This window comes from Brassica napus, chromosome C8 (assembly GCF_020379485.1).
Source record: "Brassica napus cultivar Da-Ae chromosome C8, Da-Ae, whole genome shotgun sequence".
Lineage (NCBI taxonomy): Eukaryota > Viridiplantae > Streptophyta > Magnoliopsida > Brassicales > Brassicaceae > Brassica > Brassica napus.
This window is the reverse complement of record NC_063451.1, coordinates 20,058,681-20,085,167: the sequence shown is the minus strand read 5'-3', so window position 1 is coordinate 20,085,167 and position 26,487 is coordinate 20,058,681. Positions and strand designations below refer to the sequence as shown.

The 26,487-nt window shown below is 31.7% G+C and overlaps 1 protein-coding gene, 1 long non-coding RNA gene and 1 other non-coding gene across 3 annotated transcripts; 2 read left to right on the top strand and 1 right to left on the bottom strand.

The window, feature by feature from the left end:
• Positions 1-11,153: 11,153 nt before the first annotated feature.
• On the top strand, positions 11,154-12,599 carry LOC106413764 (DNA-directed RNA polymerases II, IV and V subunit 9B). Its single transcript, XM_013854507.3, has 4 exons — positions 11,154-11,392; positions 11,627-11,702; positions 12,144-12,302; positions 12,390-12,599. The coding sequence occupies exons 1-4, from the start codon at positions 11,364-11,366 to the stop codon at positions 12,468-12,470; spliced, it is 345 nt and encodes a 114-aa protein (XP_013709961.1). The 5' UTR covers positions 11,154-11,363; the 3' UTR covers positions 12,471-12,599.
• Positions 12,600-17,447: 4,848 nt separating this feature from the next.
• Positions 17,448-18,440, top strand: LOC111208641. Its single transcript, XR_002660540.2, has 2 exons — positions 17,448-17,837; positions 18,024-18,440. It is a non-coding gene; the product is annotated as an uncharacterized LOC111208641 (long non-coding RNA).
• Positions 18,441-25,988: 7,548 nt separating this feature from the next.
• LOC125592104 lies at positions 25,989-26,095 on the bottom strand. Its single transcript, XR_007327954.1, has one exon. It is a non-coding gene; the product is annotated as a small nucleolar RNA R71 (small nucleolar RNA).
• Positions 26,096-26,487: the final 392 nt, after the last annotated feature.

Sequence of the window (26,487 nt, the reverse complement as noted above, 5' to 3'; positions counted from 1 at the left end):
CTATTTAAAGGGCGAAGTTGGTTTAATAAACTTGTATAAATATTTATAAATAATTTAAGGGAAATTTCATATTTACCACTTTCATAGTACTATTATTCTTTTTACCACCACTAAAGTATGTATACTTCTATACAACAAAAATAAAATTATCAATACATTTTAAATTATTACCAAAATAACGAAACCAATTTTTTTTATATAAATATACACAAAAAATCAAATTAAATATATGGGTTTCATTAAATTATAGTTGTATTTGAAAATAGTCCCACGCTTTAGAAATACAAATCAAAATCTAGTGTAGAATTTGAATATATGAATACTATTAAGTTGTTCATTAATGAATGACACACGACTATATATATATACGACTTTTTTTTGGGTTCACTCCCTACCAACCAATAGAAAGTTGTCATTTTAGATCTAGTATCTTTTAATTAAGGAAACAAAATAATTTACCAAATTATATTATGCTTTTAAAATAAAAAAATAAAAAATTAAATAAATAAAAATAACAATAGTTCTAAAAAACGATTATTTAAAAAAATATATTTATTTTTAAGATTTAGAGTTTAGTGTTTAAGATTTAGAATTTAGAATTTATCCAAATGTTTAGTGTTTTTCCAAGGGTTTAGGGTTTACCTAAGGGTTTAGGGTTTACCCAAGGGTTTAGGATTTACCCAAGGGTTTAAGGTTTTCCCAAGGGTTTAGGGTTTATGATTAGAGTTTAGGGTTTAGTGTTTTGTTGACAACATGTTTAGTGTTTTTCCAAGGGTTTAGGGGTTTACCCAAGGATTTAGGGTTTACCCAAGGATTTAGGGTTTAGGATTTGAGTTTAGGGTTTAGTATTAGAGTTTAGGGTTTAGTGTTTTGTTGACAACATTTTTTTTTTTTGAATTCGTTTTTTATATATTATTTTTATTTATTTTTAAATTTTATTTTGAAAAACTAATATAATTTGCCAAATTATTTGGTTTCCTTAATTAAAAGATACTAGATTTAAAATGACAATTTTCTATTGGTTGGTAGGTTCACCCTAGGGGTGAACCCAAGAATAACTCTATATATACAGTAGACTTAAGCTTCTTTCAGTTAGAAATATAAATTTTCTAAATTTATGATATACATTTAAATCAGCCTAATTTTTTCGTGATAGCATATATAATATTCTTTGATTTGACTTCAAAGATTTCCACATGCTATATTTCATAATAAGAAGAGTCTATAATAACTTATGAAGCAAGATACACATCTTGATTCCTAAGTTATCTTCAATAATATATTGTTTTAGGGAAAGTTTTTCTTATATATATATAAATGACTTCTATGTAATCAAATTAATTTAGTTATACTCTCAAGAATTAAAAAAAAAAGAACAGTGAGCTAATTAATATTTTTATTGGTTGGTCCACGTCTCATGTAAAAAAATTATTTTCATTAAATTTTTCTTTTAGTATTTGTTTTTAGTTTTTCACTTTGAATGGTTTGGTTTTATATTTATAAGTCCATGTTCTCTCTATAATTCAAAGATGATAAATCCAAATATTTAAAACATCTAGCTAGTATTTATAATTAAATTTATTCAGTGTAAGTTATGACTGATGATTAGTTTAGATGGTGAGTGTTAAAGATCAACAAGGTATTATAAACAATAGTTATACATGTGTTTAATGCATTAATAATCTCAAATCAGTTTTGAGGTTTCGAACTGATGGATATTCATCTGAATTTGATATGATCCCGTTACAAACTTGAGCGTTGGACCTTAGAAATTGCTGTAAGATCAAACATATTTACCAATTAGACTTTATTAATTTTATTAGAGACTTTATTAGGATGTTAGAACAAATATAATATATATATTTTTTGTAACACAACAAATATAATAGATAAAACAATGATTCAAAGATGGAATAGTCTTAGTTTCGAGCTAAAACATCATAGGAAAAGTAGTGGAAGATCTATCTTTATATGTGAGTTCAGCTTATATCAATTAGTTAACTAGTTCAACTACATACAAGTAATGATTTAGTACATGGGGGAATATATACATATATAAATAAATACGTGTAATTCAGTTATTTACTGAATGTTCCAATGACCAAAATAATAGTGACAAAAAGGATAACACAATTTGGGTTTCAAATAAATTTATAGGAGATCAATAAATAAAGTGAAAACATTGATGGTATATTTTGTAATTTTGCTTATATTTTGCTTATAAATAAAGTGAAAACGTTGATGGCATATTTTATGAAGGAGGATGAGGGAAAGTGGTGGAAGGAAAATAAAAAAAAGGAAGATGGATATTTGAATACTCTCTACTCCAGTGATGAACATCTATTTAACCTTGTCATTGATTGTGTGATGGGGAAATTCTACATGGATTCACTTGAAGATCAAATGCTCAATGCGATTAGATGGATAGATATTCTAAGGTGGACTCTTTGGAGGTCATTGGAAATGTGAAGAGAATAAGATGGTGGTTGATTCTTGTTTTATCTTCAAGAATATCACACAAGACACGTATGTGAAAGCAACCATACTTGTTGAAGAGAAAAGCTACACATACCTAGTTGGAGGAGATGTATTGAAGCATGTAAGGTTCTATTAAATCATGGAGAGAAAAACCAATGCTTTGAATGAGAGGATTGAAAAGGAAAAGAAGAGAAGAGAGAGTAAGAGAAGAAGATGGAAGAAAAGAATAACTAGAAAAACAAGAATTGAGCAAGATTTGGTATTTCTAAACTTTACAATTTGTTTTATTTAGATCTCATTTGTTGTTTTTAGATTTGAAATTTGATAGTTTAAATATAAATTATTTTTATTATGTAACATGTCAATTAATCAAGTGAATGTTGTTTATGAAATTTGAATTTTAAAATAAGTATTCGTTTATTGGAAAAAAAAATATGATTTATTGTACATTGTTTTGCATTGACAAAGTATACGATCAGTACTCAAATGTTTTATTACATATTTCCTCTATTTTAATGTATTAAGACCAATCTTCAAATCCAACTATGTATGTTTGATTGATCAAATTTGACTATATTGGATTAAGTGGACCAATATATGTAATATCATGCCTTTGTTATGCAACTATAGATCAGCATAAAACTATGTATTATATGTGTTACTGTGATAGGTTATGTCATGATTTATTCATAGGATATTTGATAGAGGGACAATCAGATCACAAACGAAAGAGTGGCAACATGACAGTCAATTCTTAGAGAAAGAGATCTGTGCGCTTTGGAAATGCATACATGAAAAACACATAAAAGAAAAGAAATGGTTGATCCATGTTTCAAAAGACCTGAAGCACTTAAGGGACACCTAATTATCACATTTTCTCGGTTTTGTTTTTTTGCATCTCGTGTTGTGCTGTGCAAAGAAAGGTTGGTAAATGTTGGTGTGTTGGTCGGACTTAGGAAATGCATACATGAAAAACACATAAAAGGGAAGAAAGGGTTGATCTATGTTTCAAAAGACCTGAAGCGCTTAAGGGACACCTAATTATCACATTTTTTGGTTTTGTTTTTTTGCATCTTGTGTTGTGCTGTGCAAAGAAAGGTTGGTAAATGTTGGTGTGTTGGTCGGACTTAGGAAACACCAAATTATTCCTTGCAAGCGGAATTTTTAATAAGATTAGTGGCTATGATGATCAGTACAAATAAATATTAAGATGATGAAGAGTATTTGCGGTTGATGACAAAGAGAAATAATTGATGCAGCGCTTAGATTAAAGATGTATATGAACTGATTTTACAAAGTCGCAATGTCTGAGAAGCTTCTCCAAGGGTGCATACTTAAGTTACAATTAATCTACACTGTAAAGAGTTGTGGATTCATGAACAACTTTAAAAGGCATAAATGCCTTGGAGAAGCATATAGGAAGTTTATATTAGGAGTTTGAGTATGATATTCTTACTCCAATGGTGTGTTCCCCAGTTCATCATAGAAAACTCAAGGAAGAAAACGTTAGACACATATTTGTGGTTTAAGTACAAAGCTAAACTGAAACCAACATCTTTATATATAAAAGAGAGTTATCTCTCTTCTGCTGAAGCCACCTCAGCATCCAGGTCACAAAGTTGAGTTCCAATAGATTGACACGTGTCCACTTAAATGAAACTATGTGTTTCATTAAGTCGTATATGCTCATTCGTGATTTGGGCTTTTCGTCTATGTTATATGTTGCTGTGTGTATGGGCTGCAAAAGTAATGGGCTACACTTAATTTTACTAAAGGCCCGTAACCTGAATAAGGTAAACCCTAAGCAACTCGCCATCGTTTCTTTCTTCGTTGTTGTATGACAACTTCTCATCTTCATCATCTCTACTACTGAAACGCTCCAGATCATTTCTTCTTCGTGTTAATCTCTATTAATTCTTCAACCACGATGTAGCCTTGAATGCTTGCTTCGCTTTTTGGAGTCGGAGTCGGTGTATCTGCAGAGTATAAATAGGTCAGTATTCTTCCTCTTACAATCATCTTATCAGCATGTTTAAACAACAAAACGTCAGAATTCCAATAGGATTAGATATGTATTTCTTTCTAAGTATAACGACTAAACAGTTTGTTCTACTTACTGATTTGAAGTCCCGACGTTGTTCTTCCATTTCCTTGCGGCTGCTCAGATCTGTGAAGCCAGAAACGGGAGTTGCCAAAAACGGGAGTTGACAGGATCCTCCTTGATGCTGAGGTATTCCGTTCTTGAACCCCATGAACTAAATTTTAAACTATTTCTTGCTTTTAAACTCATAAATATCCAAAACTCTGTATTTAGATCCTTATTCAAACTCTTTTGAATGATAAATCTTGGACCCGTTTGTTGATTATAAAGAAGTATAATTAACAAACGGGTCCAAGATTTATCATTCAAAAGAGTTTGAATAAGGATCTTAATACAAAGTTTTGAATGATAAATTTTAAACTATTTCTTGCTTTTAAACTCATAAATATCCAAAACTCTGTATTAAGATCCTTATTCAAACTCTTTTGAATGATAAATCTTGGACCCGTTTGTTGATTATGCTTTCTTTATACATGTGTTGCAGTCAACACTCATGCCAGTCAACGTGAATGTCAACCGTCCTGCTCCACCGGCATGAAGAAGGACAAAGGGTGTTGTTACGTCTCTTTCTCCAGGTGGACCAAGGAGCTTCAACGGACTGTCTCAGCCTTTACTTGCAAAACCTGCAACAATGTTAATGTTGTTGGTGTCCTCCGGTATGTAGAGATCCTAAACACATTGTTTTCTTAGCTTTAGATACCTTTTAAATTAGTTAATTTGGCTAATTATATTTTGTTTTTGATGTAATGAATGGTTTAATGTTTTAAAAATTATAGATTGTGAAAGTTACTCACAGTAATGTGTATAAGGTGAAGATTTATTGACTAAAAAATGGTAGCTTCAGAGAAAGTTAGATTTGGTTATTTGGAAGCATAAAGTGTTAAGTTCATGGCGAGAGAGAATCTTGTGCTGCATGGGCTAAATCATCATAGAGTTATTAAGTCTCTACATCATTTTCAGTCTATGGAGCATCATCTCCCTGGCCTTCCTGCGACTCAAGGTATTAAATTTAATCTTTTTCAAGTTTGTGTTGTGTTTTGCGTTTCAATTCTTGCTGGTGAGCGATGAATATATTGTTTTATATAAGATCATAAGATAATTAATTACAGAAAAATTTAATGTTCAAGTCTTCGTCTGCAGTGTAATTATGCTTCCACATATAAGTGGTAATTGTGATTTCCAACGATGTGATGTTTCATTTTCTGATTTTTGATTTACTTTGATCTTTCTTTTTACTGTTTTATTTTATTTTCGAGGCAACTCTTTTTTATTTGGTCACAGTCCTTCTGCTTAGTTACGAAATAATTTAAGACACTAGGTTTGATCAGACTGGCCCACTACAAGAAAAATGGGTTTTAATAGCAGATCGGGATAGCGTTTTTTTCGATTGTGCTATTGTTGACATATCTCTTACTTTTAGATAGCGTTTTTTTCGATTGTGCTATTGTTGACATATCTCTTACTTTTAGATAGCGTTTGCGAAAATACAAACGCTATGTTAGGTTGGTCTGATTTTAATTTCTCCAAAACACTTTTCGGACATAGTATACATAGCACTTTTAGTTTTGAAACGCTATGCATATCTAAAGCGGAAAAATAATTGATTTTCCCTCTCGTACTTGTTTCACTTTTCCTCTTACTATATTTTACATAACACTTAAGGTGAAACGTCTATATTAGCATATGTTTAATAGACATATATTTAATAGCACATAATTAAAAATGCTATATTTGTCTTTTTAAATCTCTAAACCGTAAACGAATTTTTAAACCCTAAAATTTAAACATATACTTTAAACTCAGATATTAAATATATAGTCAAAAACTATTTCTGTTTCATAAATTTAATCTCAATCTCAATACCCCAAACTTTTAACTCTCAAACCCTGGGCTCAAACCTTATACTCAAACCTTTAAACCCTTAAACTAATTTCATTTAGTATAATTCTTTTATTTAAAATCTTTAAACTAATTTAAGATTACAGTTTAAAAATTAATCTCAAATCTCAATACCCCAAACTTTTGATCCTCAAATTCTATTATATTTTAAATTTTAATTATCATGTTTAATTCTTTAAATTTATGCAATTTTTGAAGTGAAATGAGAAGAACAATTTTATTTTTTTAGGACCATTGATTGAATTTGATCTAGTGGCAACAATCATTATTTGACTTTTGAATCTCTAAACCCTAAACTTTAAACACAAACTTTAAACTATAATACTATAAACTTTATAATACATGAAAACTTAAACTTCAGATCTTAGATATAAAACTAAAAAATTGAATATTTTTGAAATTATCAAATCATATAATTTTTTTTATCAAATCAGTTTTTAATCATATATATAACCACAAAATTCAAATGTCAAACTTAAATCCTCTAGTTCATAAACTTTAAACTATATTTCATATATCCAAATTCTAAACCTTAATTTTAAATTTCAAACTTAAATCCTCTAGTTCATAAACTTTAAACTATATTTCATATATCCAAATATAAATAAAAAAATCATAAACTTTAAACCTTTTCTTAAAATAATTTTTATTTTCAAAAATATATCATAAATATTTTTATACTAAACACACAAAATAAAATAGAAAACAATGTTATTAAGAAAAATAGGAATCAAATACAAAAATTTGATTGGTCAACACAAACTGGCCAATCACATACAAGGACGGAGATCATGCTTTATGTAATCACAACCATTGATTAAACTTTTTGAAGGGTCCAGATTACTCCTACTTCTTCTCCTCTCTCTCTCTCTCTGTCGCTTTTGTTTTCAGATCCAAAAATTTTGTAACCGTCTAGACTCACAAAACTCATCTTCTTTCTCTCTGCATCTTCAGTTTCTCTAAGTCACAGACTCATTGTCACCATCCTCTCTGTCGCTCATTATCCTTCTCCTTACAGATAATGGAGGTCGTGAGACAACAACAGAGGAGGAGCATCCCATCTACTCTATTCTCTCTCTCTCTGAACCATGATGCCTCCTCTCTGTCCTGTGACGAAGTGACGCCTCCTCTCTGTTCTGGTATTCATTCTTCTCTTTTACCCTCTTTGTTGTTTACTTGATTAGTTTTTTTTGGTTTGTAAGAAGGTTTCAGAGAAAGACTAGAGCAATAGCGTAAGCTTGGAGAATCAGAGCAAGGTGGGAGAAGACAGAGCAACGGCGTCGGAGAAGACCGAGCAGCGGCGTCGGGGAAGACAGAGCAGGGGCGGCGTTGGGGTAGACAGAGATGGTCGCGAGCAGAGATGGTGGTGCGGCGGGTGAGGACTGGAAGATGAAGAAGGCAACAAAGTTCATGGCTTGATAAGACGATGAAGATCATGGAAGAACACGACAACGAAGGTGGTGGTGCGACGGGTGAGGGTTGGAAGATGAAGAAACGACGAAGGTGGTGGTGTTGGGGTGGCGCTTAGTTAGTACTAATTAGGTTAAAGCTTGGTTTAGTTAGTAATTAAGTTAAAGTTTTTGGTTTATTATTTAATTAGATTTTTTTTTTTATATATTTTTGTAATCCAATTTTGTTACAGATCAATATTAATAAAGAAATTTTAAATATCTGAATTAATTTTAAATTTTAATTATGCTTTTATTTTTAAATTATTAACTGAAAAATAATTCTAAAATAAATAATTTACAAAATATAATTTACAATATATAGCAGAAACAAATTGCTATAGTAGTTTAACAATAACAAATCAAAAACGCTGTTAATAAAATAAATAATAGCATTAAAGACATGCTATTAAAAAAAATTTAATTGCATATTGAAAAGCGCTATTGTAGCGGAAGAAAAAATAGCAACGCTAAAAACCGCTATGTAATGTCATTTACCTATTATGACGGGCGATGATACAGCGCTTCAAAAACCGCTATCGTATCGTTACATAGCGTTATTCGTCCGCTATAAAAACACATTTTTCTTGTAGTGGCAATGATGACGATGATATGCATGGAATGAACTCAGTCTCTGCTAAGGTGGACGTAGGCGGTAGTACTCTTAAGGGAGCACCGACTACATGAGCAGATCCAAGTGATCTCGAAACCAAGAAGCCTCCAGCTCGAGCATCTTTGAAGATGACAGAGAAAGCACGCATGGTACAATGGCACAAGTGGAAGATAACGAGAGCTCTGAACGCAGTATTTCCTATTTGAATAATGCAAACATATCAATGTTGCTTAACGAGTTTTTTTTTTTCGTTTCATCCCTTTGGATTTGCTATGTTTGGTTCAAACGATGTTTAAAAATATTTCTATGTTTAAATAAATTGATGTATTTATGACATGTTGTTTAATCGGTTCCACTAAAAATAAAAACATGAGCTTCATACTTCGCCAAATATAGTCAGAGATAATTTGTTGCATTAATGTATAATTATATTTATAACATTCAAAGAATATCAACAATATTTCACAAGCAAGAATCTGTGCATCACAAAGATAACAAGAATCAGCAGAACTATAACTCTGAATATTTGGCACTTCAAATCTTTTCCTCACTAGGAAGGTTAACTTGCAACTTAAAAAGGGAATTCTTCCCTTCACTAATTCAGAATCATTATAATTTTACCTTCACTACATCTTATATCCCATTTTATAAATCTTTATATATAAAGTTGGGTTGGCTTCTTCCTAGGCGGACACGTCACTAATTCGAGTCTTGAGAAGCCGACACGTGTCCGCATTCAAAACGCGGCGTTTCATTAACTTGGAGTTGGATATCGTGTCGGCTTTTGGTCTAACTCATAAACATGCGGGAATATTGTCGTGTGGGCTTTAGATCAAATTAAAAATAATTTTATATTTTAGTAAACAAATAATGTCGTGTTCTTCGTCTTATGAATACGTTATAAAACAGCTCTTATGATATTGTTGATATTCAATCCGATCATACCGATATGACAAATTAATGTAAATCAACAGAACCGAGTACGGTGATTTTAATTGGATTTACATGTGTCGAAAATACAATAAATGTTTTTATTTATTTTAATGTGTAAAATAGCCCGTAAAAACCAAAAAAACTAGATGAACCAATAGGTTTATAGTATATTAGTGAACGTACATATAAAATGTATAATATTGTATAGTGAATGGAAAATTGAATTTACTAATTTGATATACATATAGAGCATTTAACATATGAATAATGTTTTAGCAAAAAAAAACATAGGAATAATTATTTGCTTTACCCATTTACGTCAATTTATTTTTTAAGGTCCATGATTTCACGATAAATAGTGCTCCTAACTTCTTTTTTTCCATACAATAGCGTAAACATATTATTATATATTGCTCCTAACTTCTTTTTGAATAAACGAACACTGATATTTGAATATTTTGAACGATTCCCTTTGTACGGTAAACGGTTTTATTTCAAAGTATTAATACACCAATGTAAAAATATATTTTTCAAGATAATTACACGCATCTGCAGCATAAACCCTTTATTACGTACGAGCATGTATGCTATAAAAAAACGTCCTTGCAATATTATCATTTAATTTAAATATATTGTTAATTTATGATGCAAATTTCCACAATATTAATAACTTCTAAATTAATAGTAAAACCTATCTAATAAATTCTAAACTTATTTAATAACGATAAACCGTACTCAATTCAAAGAGTGGCAGGGAAGTTGAAGTATGACTATCATTAGGAAAAAACTATCACATTTTAATTAAAACATACACAGACCAAGCTACTCACACTAACAAAAGGTTGTTTTGGCTTAGATAATATAAGATTTTCCTTAACATATTTTTCTGGCATGATCATTGCATAATTATATGCGAACATTATTAATCTATATTAGATTGTTCTTCATAGAATAATGAAAGTTACTGTCAATTTAATTCAGTCCAAAAATATTTATTAAAAATAACAACATGATCTCCGAATTATATTTATTTATTTTTGTTAATATTGTTTTTAATCTACAATTTTTTTAAAAAATGCTTTATAAAATTAATGTAAATTCATATAAAATATTTTTTTTTCTAACTTTCCGCCCGTAGGGCGGACCGACCCTAGTATATTATAAAACATCATTTGTTGTTATATAATATATACTAATTATTATTTATGACATTATTTATACTATTTATACTACTTCAAAATATAACTTTTATAATATTATCACGTTACATTTTACTTTCAATTGATTTAGTTTGGAGGTGGATGTGTTAAGTTATTGTCGTGAGAAAATTAGTTATTGTAATAATATTAAAATCTAATACTTTTAGAAATTAAAAAACATTAGTTATTCTTACTTTAAATTTTTCTTCGACTAAAGCAAATTGAAATAGAAATCAAATAGGAAAAATCATTGCATTTTCCTTAGTTTTTTAGTTTAATAATTTTATGTTATCTAACAAATAAAAATGTTAGTGGTCTTTTCAGCCCAAACTAACAAAATTTAATAAAAATTACAATATGGTTTATAATAAAAAGATTATATTTAATTTTTTCAATACAAAAAAAATTTAATCGTTTTATAAAATTAAATATATTTTATATAAAATAGTTTTAATATAAATTCAATCCTAGTATACAATAAAAGTAAACCTTGAATGTGGGCTGCCCAGTGGGTTTTTAGAATACCTTACTGAATAAATGCCTAGGAAAGTTTACGAAAATTACATACTATTGCCACTAGGCTGCTTTGACTAGAGCTTGACCTCTTCTCCCAGTGAAGGAACGATCCCGCTAACGATACAGAGAAAGAGGGAAATCGAAAACTCGTCAGCTAAAAGAAAGATTCAGCGAAGATGAGTACCATGAAGTTCTGTCGCGAATGGTAAAACACGAATCTGTTATCAATCCTTCTTCTTCTTCTTCTTCTTCTTCTTCTTCTTCTTCAACTCAAGAGTTTTGATTTTAGGTTTTCAATTTTCATCTCTTACTTTTGTCTGAATCCGTTTCGGTTACTGCACTTAGTTCGTCGAAGTAGTGGCGGTTTTACCCATGCTGTCAATTCGAATAAAGGTCCGATCTTTCTCTCCATCTTACCAACTGTATTTTTCTTGTTCAGTAATAACATCTTGTATCCGAAGGAAGACAGGGAGCAGTCGATACTCCTCTACGCCTGCCGTAATTGCGATCACCAGGTTAATTTTGTGTTCCTCCATGGCTTTCTTTTGAATGAAACTAGGGTTCCATGGCTTTTATGTCTTAATGTGCTTTGAAAACAAAGCTATGTTGGGTTTCATCAAAATAGACAGACTTTAGCTGAAGCTGTTTTGGTTCACACTAAGTATCCACTAAGCATTATTGTTGTTTGATAAAACTGATGCTATTTCCTCTTTGTCCTTCTCCTAGAGACTAGTGTCAAATGTTAGAAGTTGAGTTTAGATCCACAATCCAGCTTGTTACAGAACCTGAGCTTAATTGGTAATGATAATGCTTACCAGTAAATACTTCTTTTTTACCTTCTGAGCAAATGGCAATTAGTTATCTTTCATGTCGATTGTTTGATAGATTACCGCACTCTTGTTATGAATCGTTGAGATCTGCAACTTAGTCCAGTCTTGTGGCCATGGATTTTGCAGGAAGCAGCGGATGACAACTGTGTTTACAGAAACGAGGTTCACCATTCTGTTAGTGAACAAACTCAGATCCTCTCTGACGTTGCCTCTGACCCGACTCTTCCCCGCACCAAGGCCGTGCGCTGCGCCAAGTGTCAACACGGCGAAGCTGTCTTCTTCCAGGTTAATGCTGCTACTTCTACTACACCACCATATATTTATTGCTCTACTTCTTGTTTATATAGCTCGTGTGTGTGGTTGTATCTGCAGGCTACTGCTAGAGGTGAAGAAGGAATGACTCTGTTCTTCGTTTGCTGCAACCCTAATTGTGGCCATCGCTGGAGAGAATAGACACTAGTACTTGTTTACATTGATTTCCCCTCTGTAATCTGTTCTTGACTTACTCTGCTGGAAGTGTTTCAGTTTGGAGTTTTCTGTGTGTTCAAATAAATATGAATACTGTGGCGGTTATTCTCGATTTTTCAGGGTCTTTTGTGATAATTTTCTTTTTACCTGAGTCTAATTATTTATTTTCTCATTTATATGGGGGCCAATTGGAAAATACGTAGTTGTCCAACCTGGGGTTGAAATTTTTAATGCATGGAAACTATAGATTGGCACTAGTTATTTTGGTCCGCCAGTTCTACTATACGATGTGTGAGCGGAGCGCGTGGCTGCGTGTGCACTACAACAATCCATTACGGACGATGAACTAGTTATGAGAGTGATTGGTAAAAGTAGAGCAAAGTGGAGTAAGAAAATTTGATGAAAAAGAGCTGAAAATAATTAGAGTAAAATGGTAAAAAAGAAAGAGAGAAAGAAAAGAAGTGGAGTAGATACTTTTACTCTGATAAATTATAGAGTAAAATTTATTGTATATTTTTCTTTGTTTGAATAGTAATTAGAGTAATATGGTGAAATAAATATTTCACTTGATTGGTTAAATTTTGGGGGAACACAGAGTAAAACAAAAGTTGGAGAAAATGTTTACTCTAAAATGACTATACAGTCATACACTATATATCTATGTTGTTGTTATGAACAATACAAAACTCAAGAACGACGAAGTACTTTGTTGATAACTTAATCGAATCTCCAGAAACTATTACAACTCACTACCGATTAGATAATCGGAGCTTGACAATCACCAGATCGTCGCCATTGAAGAGCCCAGCTCTATCAACCCCGTTCAATAATCAGAAAATGCATAAACCATGAAAGAAAATAATCAATCTATACTACTATAACATTTGGTCTTTTTTTTAGAATAATTCTCGTGTCCATCCCCTAGGGTGAATCTATACGTTCACCTAACCAATAATAACTTGTCACGTCATATCTAGTTTTTGGAAGAAAAAAAGGTAAAAATTAAAAATAGAATTATCTATAAAATTAAAAAAAGAAAAACGATTAAAAAAAGGAAAACAGAAAAGGACGTCGAAGTTGTTTATAATTTATAATTTAGTTATATGTCAATATTCAAAAATATGATAAATAATTCAGGAACCAACTCTTACTTTCTGTACTCAATTATTTGTTGCTGCCACCAATCCGACATTACATAGTGGGTCATTTTTCTTGCAATTACTCCGAGTAAATATTCCATTCTATATGTTACTGGAGACGTGTCGCGCGGAATATTATTTTATTGTTGTTAATTATGATGTTGGTCGGTCTTTATTTGTGAAGATCATTATTTGGTATTTTATTGTTGTGTAGCATTATATAGTCATTATATAGTATATAAACACATAATATATTATGCGTTTATTATTTAAATAATGTGTTGTGTGTATAATAGTACTTGTTAGTGGTGAAATGAGCTTCTGATGTAAAGCATATTGGATTTCAATAACTTTGCATTTAGGCATTTGTTGGTTCTAAGATTGACAGTTTCAACGTCAATTTTTATTTAATTTTTCACATTTTTGAACACTACTCTTTAATATGTTTTTTATCCTATCCCCATATTTTGACCTTGAGCCGTCACCATTTATGTATTTTTTTTACCTTTCCGGTGTGCGGTGCTTCTCACCGTCATTGGGAAAAGATTCACTTACATGCTCTTGTTTTTCCTCACCTTTTTTTTCTCCTGTAATATTATCTGGTATTTATTATTAGATGAGACTTATGAGTTCTCAGTTATGCGGTTGTTTTTCATGGCGTTGTAGGCTGTTTCGGTCAATTGGTCATCTTCTTCTTTAGATTTTGGCTAATGTTATAAACTACATATCGTTGGGTTGGATCAGAGTTTAGTTGTCTTCCTCGCCGTTTTCTTGCCATCGATAGTATCTGCTCGTCTTGGTTTTCAAGATCTGGTTTTGGTGATCTTACTTCTATGCTCTTTTTCATAGCTCGAAGATGGCTCCATGGGTTGGTGATTTCTTTTCATCTCCTTTTTCCTCTTTGTTCTCTCATCTTGTTGCATTTTTATCACTGCTCGCGTCTCTGTTTTCAGCTCCAAACTTTTATTGAGTTAGTGTTACTATTGTATTTTTCTTTTTTTCTGTGAGTGTTAAGGTTTTAGGTTTAGATTATGTACTGTACTCTTAGTTTCTTGTTATCAGTTTGTTTTTTTGATGATTTTCATTGTAAAATAAATATATAATTGGTAAATAAAATAATAGAAAATGGTAGAAAATAACAAAGTTTGTGTTATTTTTAGCTCTAAACAAATTAAATATTTAAAATATATTTATATTTTTTATTCATCAAACTTAATACAATAATGATTAGTGCGAAATGGATTAGATATTGTACAATTATAAAGTATTTGGCCAAATTGCAATAATCTAAAAAAAGAAAGATTTAAAATGTAAGAAAAAAAATTACATGGAGACACATGTCATCAAATCCCCCTGCCACTTGGCATGAGAAGACAAAAATCTAACTTTATATATATAGATAGATAGATTTTTAATTAAGTTATATGTCTTTTTTAAAATAGATATTTTTTTGTTTCGTAGGACTTCAACAAGTATGGCGATGGGTCATCGAGGGACTTCGACAAGAATTATGGCGATGATTCATAAGATCATATGTTCTTATTCATTTTTTTTTTCGAATACAAGATGTTTTGGACAAGCTCGGGTATTACATTTTTGACGAATGTCTACATGTGATCATCTTCGAATCTCTGTATGTTCTTCGAGCTTTTATTACAAAGAAGCTTACATTTTAGACCAATGTATTTAATACTCTAGCGAATACCAACCTTTTTTGCAAAAGGATTACCGAACGTTTAAGCAACCTTAGAGATAATGATCAAAAGAAAGGGTTTTGATAGTTACTTAGTTGTCGGGTATGTTAGAGCCTCCAATATTAAAGTTCAACTTCATATAATTATAGCTGTTTACAGACGTATGCTTCTTTTAGATGAATCAGAGTATCGGACTCTTTATTTCTATTTTTTGTAACTCTCCCATATATACTAAACATGATTCTAGTGGAGGTGGAGATGGAGATGGGTTTGGATTTTCTTTGTCGCTGTAATTTGGCAGTGTTGGAAAGTTCACGCTCTTGATGATGTTAACTGGCACACACTCTGAAGCAGCTTCGTATGAATTCACAACGCTTACAGCTGTTGCTCCCTCTCGGTTGTGCTTCTTCTTTTCTTTTTGGTGTCTTCTTTGATCACCAACTTCTGATTTTCGGTTCCCTTGACCTCAATTTTAGCTTATCTGTTTTTAGTCATTAAATCTTCTTGGTACTCAACTTCTGTTGCAAAGTTCTGCTTCTCAAGGTCCTGGAGCATGTGCTCAACCTTTTGATCAACAAGCTCAGTCTCTCTTTTGACAATAACTCAGGCTTAGCTTCTCTGTTTTAACTTAGCTTCTCTGTATCTAATTTAAAATCTTAGTTCAAAAAAAAACATCATGCGCATGGTTTTCTGAATTAGTGAGGATCGACCAAAATAATACCAAATCATGGACACTTACTAAATGGAAGTTGGTGAATATAAAGAGCCTAGAGAAGAAGGAAGGGTAGTCATCCAACCATCTCTAGCAATGAAAGGTTTGCTTTTATAAGAAAAGCAATATCTCATATCAGAAAGATTCTTCTCCCATCCAACTCTTCCTTGCTTATTCAATAATTTTCGAATAGAAAAAGAAGAAAAGGATGAACATGGTTTGATTTGGCTGGTCCAAACCAGCTACATCTCTTCTCTGTCGATAAAGAAGAAGACGGCGTTAAACAACTTCGACGTCTTTTTCCGTTTTCCTTTTCTTAATCGTTTTTCTCTTTTTAATTTTGTAGATAATTCTGTTTCTAATTTTTATCTTTTTTTTTCCTTCGAGAACTAGATACGATGTAGCAAATTATTATTGGCCCAAGTGAATCTATAGGTTCACCCTAAGGGGTGGACACGAAATTTACTCTTTTTTATTATGGAGTTATTTTTGGATTCACCACATAGGATGAATCTGTAGGTTCACCAACCAATATAAATTAGTTATTTCATATTTAGTATTTAAAAAAAAAAAAAACAAAATATTGTCAATTTATATCATAATTTTAAAATAAAAAAGTAAAAATAAATAAAAAATAGAACTAGTTGCCAAAGAAAAGAATTTAATTTTTTTTTTTTAAAACAGTCAGCAAAACACTAAACCCTAAATCAAAAACAATAAACACTAAATCTTAAAAACACTAAATCTTAAAAACACTAACCCTTAAACCCTTGGATTTAGTATTTTTAAGATTTAATGTTTAGTGTTTTTGATTTAGGGATTAGAATTTATCCAAAAGTTTATGGTTTACCCAAGGGTTTAAAGTTTACGATTTAGAGTTTAGTGTTTTGATGATGGCGTTAAAAATATTTTTTAAAAATTCTTTTTTTTGCACTAGTTTTATTTTTTATTTATTTTTACTTTGATATTTTAAAATCATGATATAAATTGACAATATTTTTGTTTCTTTTTTTAAAAGATACTAAATATGAAATAACTAATTCCTATAGGTTGGTGAACCTACATGTTCACCCTTGGAGGTGAAGCCAAGAATAACTTTTTTTATGTGCCCTTTTGTTTTACAGATATTTACACCAATGCCATTGTATTTAAATTTTACTCCCTGTGTTCCACGATATAAGATGTTTTGGAGAAATTTAGATGTTTTAAAATATAAGATGTTTTGATACTTTTAAGGTACTTTAACTTTATTGAAAATTGAGTAACCAATAACATTTTACTGTGTTATTTTATGATTTGTTAAATTATTTTCACTTTTATATTATTAATAATATTCTCTTCTAAAATGTAAATTTTTTAATTCGTGTGCATTCAAGCAAAACATTTTATATTATGGAACGGAGGGAGTAATTAATAAGTTATGGAATTAATTGTAACAACCAATCCAATATCTTTTTTTTCTTAAACGAGCACTCCTACATTTATGGTTCCCAATTTGACTATTTTTAAATGCATTTATGGATACTATTTAACTAAATCACAATAGACGAACTAACCAATCACATACTGTATTGTCTTATTTGACTGTAAACCCTATACGGCGACGATGAGAGCGACTTTCACGAAGAAATGAAGAAACGACAAATTCACGAGATCAATACAATTAATCAAAGAGGTTTTAGAAGTAGAGGAGCTAAATCAATGGAGTTTTGAGGTCAATAATCGTGGAACACTCAAAGATCTGAAATCATTTGCGATAAAAGGGATCTCCATTCACGTTTCTAGATTTTTTCATCAAATCATCGAGGTATGATTCTTCTAATTTATGGGAAATATTAAGAAGTTAGTTTTGACGATTGTTTCTGGTTATCACAATAGTTTTGAGAAATAGAATCAAAGCTGAATTTGCGCATATGTTAAACATACAATGGTTTTGTATTTTTTTTAATTGCTCTGGTAGATAGTAATAATGGAATTGATTGTTTTTTTAAAGGGTTCGTTACTCAACACACAAGGGGTTATGGGATCTCGCCTAAAATCCTGAGAGATCTATTGTGATTCCCCTTAATCCTTGTACGATATCAACATCAAATATCCTATCTACAAGACTTTGGAATAACAAATTTGATGTACAAGGATGGAAATATGTTGGTCTATATTCTATGGCATGGTTCTGGATTATGGTAACCTTTTCAGACAGCATGCCTCGCAAGGAAAAGGACTGTGGATTGCAAAAATATTTGTTTTACACCATGGGTGGATTTTTGTCTTTCATTGTCGCAAGGTTTTGCGCGTTTTGGATATAAACGCTGTATGTTATTTTACACAGTTTGTTAGTCAAAAATGTAACTAGCTATACGGATATTAGTTATTGTGTAAAAAAGAAATCAGTAGTATGGATCACTATGTTCTCAGGTCACCTATTATTGCAGACGTATCGATATATTAATAGTAGAGAAATTGCATCGTATAGCGTTAAAAAAACATATAATTCATTCTATGATCAATTACCCTAATTCATCGATATGTATTATATAATAATGTACTTTAGCCTTTCTATACAACCGGTAAAACCTGCAACAAAAACAAATTATATTAATAATTATTAACTGTAAAAGTAACCCGTGGCCTTTTAATAATCGCAACCTCTGCAACTAACTTTATATTTGATATATTTGTAGAAAGAGAATATTTTCATTCTCAGATTTGAGCCACCGCACAAAGTAGTTTTGCGGAGGTGAAGACCATTTGCAAAGACCGTGGTGGTGACAGACATTTTTTATACTATACATTTTATTTCACAATTACTTTAATTGTTATATAGATTATAACACCTTTATCTTTCGCTTGTGTTTTACGGATTACAAATAGAAGATTTAGGCTGCCAAATAAATTGTTCGAAACTAGATTTGAGCCAGCCGGTAAATATGTTTCTCATCTAATGTAATGATTAGATTTTGACCCGCGCTTTGAAAGCGCGGGTTTATTTTTGTTTTTTTTTTCAATTGACAAATATTTAGTAAATGTCACATTTTCATATATTTGTGTTTTATTTTATAAAAGACTTAAAAATTTTATCTTTATTTATCGTATTTCATTTTAAATGACTATTTATGTTAAAAAAATTAAACTTTATTTTTTTAATGAATTAAGTTGGTATAACTCTGATAAATTAATTTTATTATGGGGTTAATATTTTAATTAAAAAATTATATACTTTTAATAAAGATTTATACTTTTCAATAAAAAAATTCAATTATTTTTATGAATGCTTAAATTATATTAAGAAAAGAAAAAAATAATAATTAAGAATAGTTGAAAAAAAATTATTTGAACTTGGACTCAATGGTCCAAAGGAAAAAAAAAGGTGAGAATTGAATCTGATTTTTTAATAGGCCCAAATGGCCCAAGAGAGATTTGATTTGGGCTGGATCCAAAAATAATGACCCAATATAGATTTGTTATTAATATTACTTAATTGCCCTTAATGAAACATGCAATGTTAGTGAAGGAAACATGCCCCTAAGGTAATTATGACAATAGGATCCTGCTTTAATAGTATAGATGTAGTGCCTGTATAAATGGAATAGATCGTGAGCACGTAAAATGGAAAGGTCATACATGTCAAATGGAATGTATGATCATTACTATTTGTTTTATTCTATTTTATTTGCATAACATTAAATATAAATATGATTTTACAGTACACAAGCATGAGTTATATTTTGTTGTTGTATCATTGATATGAATCTTACACTACAAGAAAACATCGGTATTCTGACGGACATTCCGACGGAAAATGAAATCCTCGGAATTTCCCGAGGAAGGTTTCCTCGGAATTTCCTCGGAATATACCGACGGAATTCCGAGGAAACATCAATCCGTCGGAATATTCCGAGGAAATTCCGACGAACTAGTGATCGATCGATGCGTTTTTGGACATATACCCATCGATCGATCACATTGTTACGCTTTGGTCCATCATAGTGATCGATCGATGCGTTTTTGGACATAAATACATCGATCGATCCGTTTATAAAAAAACATTCGAGATTTTGAAACCCCAAACACTAGTTCCTCAGAATTTCCTCGGAATATTCCGAGGAAATTCCGAGGAACACTTGATATCCTTGATCGATCGATGGGATAATCTCATCGATCGATCACATTGTTACGCTTTGGTCCATCATAGTGATCGATCGATGCATTTTTGGACATAAATACATCGATCGATCCGTTTATAAAAAAACATTCAAGATTTTGAAACCCCAAACACTAGTTCCTCAGAATTTCCTCGGAATATTCCGAGGAAATTCCGAGGAACACTTGATATCCTTGATCGATCGATGGGATAATCTCATCGATCGATCACATTGTTACGCTTTGGTCCATCTTAGTGATCGATCGATGCGTTTTTGGACATAAATACATCGATCGATCCGTTTATAAAAAAACATTCGAGATTTTGAAACCCCAAACACTAGTTCCTCAGAATTTCCTCGGAATATTCCGAGGAAATTCTGAGGAAGAAAAGGGTTTCCTCGGAATTCCCTCGGAATATTCCGAGGAAATTCCGAGGAAATAGGGTTTTTAAACCGAAAACAACGTTTTGCGGTTTGAATAACACCTATATAACCCTTATTAAGTGTCTTACGTTCATTATGAAGTCAAAAATTTGTTCATTACCCTATAATAAACACTTTTCCGATTGTATGAACGAAATCCCCACAACATAAGAGAAACACTTATACACTTTAATGAACGGTATAGGGAATACTTACAATTCGTTTTGAAATTTGTTATTTCATGGTTTATGCTCATCTATACAAAGAATCTTCAATGGTATGCATTACAATTGTATAAGAAATGAAATACGACAAAAAAAATTGATGTTTTGAAACCCCAAACACTAGTTCCTCGGTATTTCCTCGGAATATTCCGAGGAAATTCCGAGGAACAATATAAATTAATAGAAATACATGCACAGGATATTCTTTTTCCTCGAATTAATGAAAATATTCCGAGGAAATTCCGACGGATATTTAAGTGGCCGTCGGAATTTCCTCGGAATATTTTCATTTAACCGGGCAAACAAGCCGCCAAATATTTCGCGAAAATTGAAATTGAAAATACTGAGGGAATTCCGACGGAAAATATCCGTCAGACCCAAGGTTTTATAAACTCGAACCGCATCTTCTTCCCCATTTCTCTCTTCTTCCCCATTTCTCTCTTCTTCCTCTCCGGCGATCTCTCTCTCCTTCCGGCGTTCTCCACCTTCTCTCGCGACGATCTCTCCGGCGAATCCTTTCCATTCCTTTACAAATCATGTAAGGACCTTATCCCACTCTCTTAGGTCCTATTTGTTAGGTTTTTAAGTAGATTTGATGATTTTAGAAGTTTTTTGATAGATTTTTGTTAGGGTGATTGGGTAGAATTGTGATTTGTTGTGTAATAGGTTTAGAATTGTGATTTGGTTGTGTTGAATTGATTTAGAATTTTTTTTATAAATTGTTTATTATTTTGTATTTACAAAACATTTATATAAATTCGATTTTACAAAACGTTTTTGTATATAAATTCGATTTTTGGATTTATAAAAGATGATTTCATATTTATAAAAATATTTATATTTATTAAAACTAATTTTGTATTTATAAAACATTTTTTTGATTTATAAACACTATTTTTTTATTTTTGTATTTATAAAAACTATTTTTAAATATACAAAACGTTCTTTGTATATAAATTCGTTTTTTGGATTTATAAAAGATGATTTCATATTTTAAAATTAATTTTGTATTTATAAAACATTTTTTGATTTATAAACACTATTTTATTATTTTTTGTATTTATAAATACTATTTTGTATTTATAAAAAGATGATTTCATATCTATAAAAATATTTATATTTATTAAAACTAATTATGTATTTATAAAACATTTTTTATTTATAAACACTATTTTATTATTTTTTGTATTTATAAAAACTATTTTGTATTTATAAAAAGATGATTTCATATTTATAAAAATATTTATATTTATTAAAACTAATTTTTTATTTATAAAACATTTTTTTATTTATAAAAACTATTTTATTATTTTTTGTATTTTAAATATGTTTTCTATTTCAATTTTAATTTTATATTTTTGAATTTCAATTTAAAAAAATAAATTTATAATTTTTTTTTTGAATTTTGGAAATATTCCGAGGAAGTGTATCCCTCGGAATATTCCGACGACATATTCCTCGGAATATTCCGAGGAATTTCCGACGAAAAAAGTCCTCGGAATATTCCGAGGAAATTCATTTCCTCGGAATTCCGTCGGAAATTTCCGAGGGATTTCCGAGGAAAGATGAATTTCCGAGGAGTTATTTCCGAGGACTTTTTTCGTCGGTATGTCGTCGGAATAGCGTTATTCCGACGACATACCAACGATTTTTTCCCTCAGTATGCCGCTGTTTTCTTGTAGTGTTAGTTTATGCATATTGATCAAAACTAACCATTTAAAACTCAAATTTATCACTCTACTAACCACATCCACATAAAACTTCACACAAATTTCGATAACCACATCCACATTTTGTTGTTTGAGTTTAGGGTTTATATTTGAGTTTGAGGGTTAGGTCTATGATTTAAAGAAAAATAATTACTTTACATACTTATTTGATGTTTGGGTTTAGAGTTTCTGTTTGGGTTTATGGTTTAGTAATTAGGGTTTATAATTTAGAAGGCAGAGGTAAGGTTGGGGTCAGCATTAAAATTTTTCATGATATCATAGATATTTCATAATTTCACCAATATGTACTATGCTATTTATTTTGTTCCATTTTATTTGGGTTGAAAGTTTATATATTTGGATTTAGAATTTATATTTGGGTTTAGGGTTGAATGATTATGGTTTAGGATTTAGTATTTAGGGGTTGGAGGTGGAGATGGGACATGGTTTAGTATTTAAGGGTTGTGATGAAGTTGATGTCTTATACTATTTTGGTGATATGTAATACTACCGGTTACTTGCACCAACCAAGGATATAACCAGATAAGTTAGACCTTAAATGTTACTTATTCAATTACGTCAAAATCAATGTCATTCTCTTAATTTCACTTCAAATTTTAGCTATTTGGTAAATTAACCCTTAATATTATTAAAATTAAAGTATCTTTTGTATAGTGAATGGAGACAATTTCTTGTCCGACATAGTGGACCACGTCAACCGCAACGAACATTGAATACCTAACTAACAAAGAATATAAATAATTCATATACTGTAGGCGAACCACCTTGTTATTAGCAATGCTTTTATTTAAAAATTGAAGATATCTATTAGTTGAGGCTCTGAATGGTAACATCAGGTTGGGCGGAGCGGGACAAGTGGATTGGTTAGTGCGGTACTGTTTAAAAGCGGTTTGTGTTAGAAAAACGCATACTGTGGGACAAGTGCGGTTCGTATAAAAGAAGCGGTTTTAAAAAATATGTGAGTGGTGACCAAAATAATAAAAAGTGTGGGACAAATGCTTAAATGGTATTTATAAACTAAATAGTGCTGAAAAATATAAAATAATATTCTACTTGATATTATAAATATATTATACGTATTTTGATAAAGTACAAATAAATTACAATCACAAAATAAGTTTATTTTACGGATTTCCCCATAGCATATTTACAATATTATCTCTTATTTGCTTCATATGTCCTACATCTGTTACCTCAATTGTTTTCACATCATCCAAATTGATATGAAAAGCAGTTTTCCTTTGAGTGTTGAATCCTCCTGTCTCTGCCATTGATATCTTGTATAATTACATGATTTAAGCCATTAATTCTTGTACATTTTGATCATATAGATTAATAATTAGGCATCTTTAGAGTCCATATTGCATTCATTGTCCTTATTAGGTATTGGAGTGTGCCATGGAGTGATTTGAGATGTTTGGGAGCATTGTGATCCAAAAAGGGGTGAAAGATGAGCATGGATGGAGGCCTTAGAGAAATCTTCTGTTGCTAAGATTATGTGGAAACACAGAAAATTGAGTTAGCTTTCTAGTGGAAGTGGTTTCAAGTCATTTGGAGATGTAATGAAGGAGTTATGATCAATTTACTAGAGGCCTATACATCCTGGTCGACCATCGCAGAGTGACCTTCCAGAGCGACACCATAACGTAGCTCCCAACCCAGAGCAACCTCCAGAGCGACCCACCTACATCACTCGCCTTTTCATCACTTTGGAGGCAAAAAAATAGGCCTGGAGTGACCTTCCAGAGCGACACCATAAGGTAGCTCCCAAGCCAGAGCGACTTCCCGGAGCGACACCACGAAGTCTATGCGCGTCATTTACTCAGTCGAAACTTATGATTTTTCAGGGACATTTTGGTCATTTGTTTTGACGTTTTACACTTTATAAACCTAAGTTTAAGTACCTTTTGTAAGCCAAAAAGGCAGATAATCTTTTATCTTGGAGAAAACCACCAAAAACCTCTTGAAAAAGTTCATCTCTTTGATTCATTTGATCATATGTTATCCTGTTGATTTCTAATCTATTATCTGTATTTCTCTACATGATTAATCTGAAATCCAATATGGGTTTAAGAGGAATCATGAAGAGTAGTGAGTAATCCACTCTTGAATTCATGGGTTATGGAGATTAATGGTGATTAGGCTAGATCTAGGATGTTATAGTGTAGATCCTTCTTATTCCTTGCTAGTAGAGTATTCATAATGCATTTTCTGACTTGGCCTCTCAAAATTTGATCTTTAGGCATTTCTCACCCACAAGGTGTTTGATGAAATGCCTGAGACAACTCTCCTAAGCTTTTAACATACTTTACCAAAGACATTTGTTGTTAAATGTGTTAAGATAGCCAATAGACTTGTTAGTAATGATTGCTTTCATATTATTCAACCAAAGAAATTTGATGTTTGAAATATGTTAGTAAATGAACATTCATCTAGACATAGAGTTTGTTTAAGATTGTGTCTAAGCTTATGATTGATATTTTGATTGATCATTTGTCATCCTTAGTTCGAAACTTGATCACCCAAGGTCTAATTCCTATACCCATGAGTTCTCTTTTATCATTACCAAAGAAAGTCACTTCTTTTATTGTTTTATTGTTCTGTTATTGCATTCTATTATTAGTGGTAGTTTAAAACCATCCAAATTATCGGTTGCACTTAGATTAAGTACGTACTTGCATTCTCGGTGCTTTGAAATCCCTTAGAATTGGTTCAACAATCTTTTATACTACATCATTTGTCTTAGGAGCCTTGAAAACTCCTAACATCAAATTGGCGCCATTGCCAAATTCTGAGTTGATTTCAACATTGAGATTTAGTCACTTGCTTGAGACTAAGTCATTTTTATTTTCTTTTGTTACTGATTCTCCTTCTTCACCTCGCTTTAACTTTTAGGTGTATGAACTTGAGGAGCAGGGGTCCATCAAACCTAGTTCCAAGAGTTGCAGAAATCAGAGCTTTAGAGAGAGAGTGTGCTAGAGCGAGAAGAGAAGAAGAGCAACATGCTCACTTGCAGAGATTGGATATTTATATGGCAGATCAACCGCAAGGGCCAGAACACCCACAACGAGCAGCTCGACCCATTGGCACTTATGACCGCCCCAACATTCATGGTCATAGACTGGGAATCCGAGCATCGGCTGTGGCAGCTAACAACTTTGAGATCAAATCAGGACTCCTCAACGTGATCGAGAACAACAAGTATCATGGCTTGGCTTTAGAGGACCCATTTGATCACTTGGACAGGTTCGACAGCTACTGTGGGTTGTCAAAAACCAATGGTGTGTCAGAGGATGCCTTAAAGCTCAAATTATTCCCTTTCTCTTTGGGGGATAAGGCATGTCAGTGGGAGAAGTCTCTACCCAACGACTCTATCACCACATGGGATGACTGCAAGAAAGCATTTTTGGAGAAGTTCTTCTCTACTTCAAGAACTGCTAAGCTGAGAAATGAGATTTTCATCTTTCAACAGAAGAACTTGGAAGGATTCAGTGAAGCCTGGGAGAGATTCAAGGGCTACCAAGCTCAATGCCCACATCATGGTTTCTCTAAGGAAAGCTTGCTGAGCACATTCTACAGGGGTGCTCTTCCTAAGTACAGAGCCAGATTAGATACAACTAACAATGGGTTCTTCTTGGGAAGAACTGAGGAAGATGCAGAGGAGCTGGTTGACAACATGGTAAAGAGTGACGCAGTCTACAGTGGAGACCACGACAGAGGCAGTAGAACAGATGACAAGCAAACGAGGAAGGAGTTAAAGGCTCTACAGGATAAGATAGACATACTCATTGCTGATAAATCCACCCAAGAATAGCTGAACTTTGTTGGTAACCCAAACCAAGAGACACCACCTGTTGCCAATGAGGTTGAGGGTTTGGAAGGTCAAGAAGAGCTGTGTTTCATCAATAACAATGGCAGTTGGTACAAGAAAGAGCCTA

Coding starts and splice junctions, on each gene's coding strand:
- LOC106413764 (XM_013854507.3), top strand. CDS start 11,364: ATGAGTACCATGAAGTTCTGTCGCGAATG. Junction 11,393..11,626: donor ATGAAGTTCTGTCGCGAATG/GTAAAACACGAA, acceptor TTTCTTGTTCAG/TAATAACATCTTGTATCCGA. Junction 11,703..12,143: donor GCCGTAATTGCGATCACCAG/GTTAATTTTGTG, acceptor TGGATTTTGCAG/GAAGCAGCGGATGACAACTG.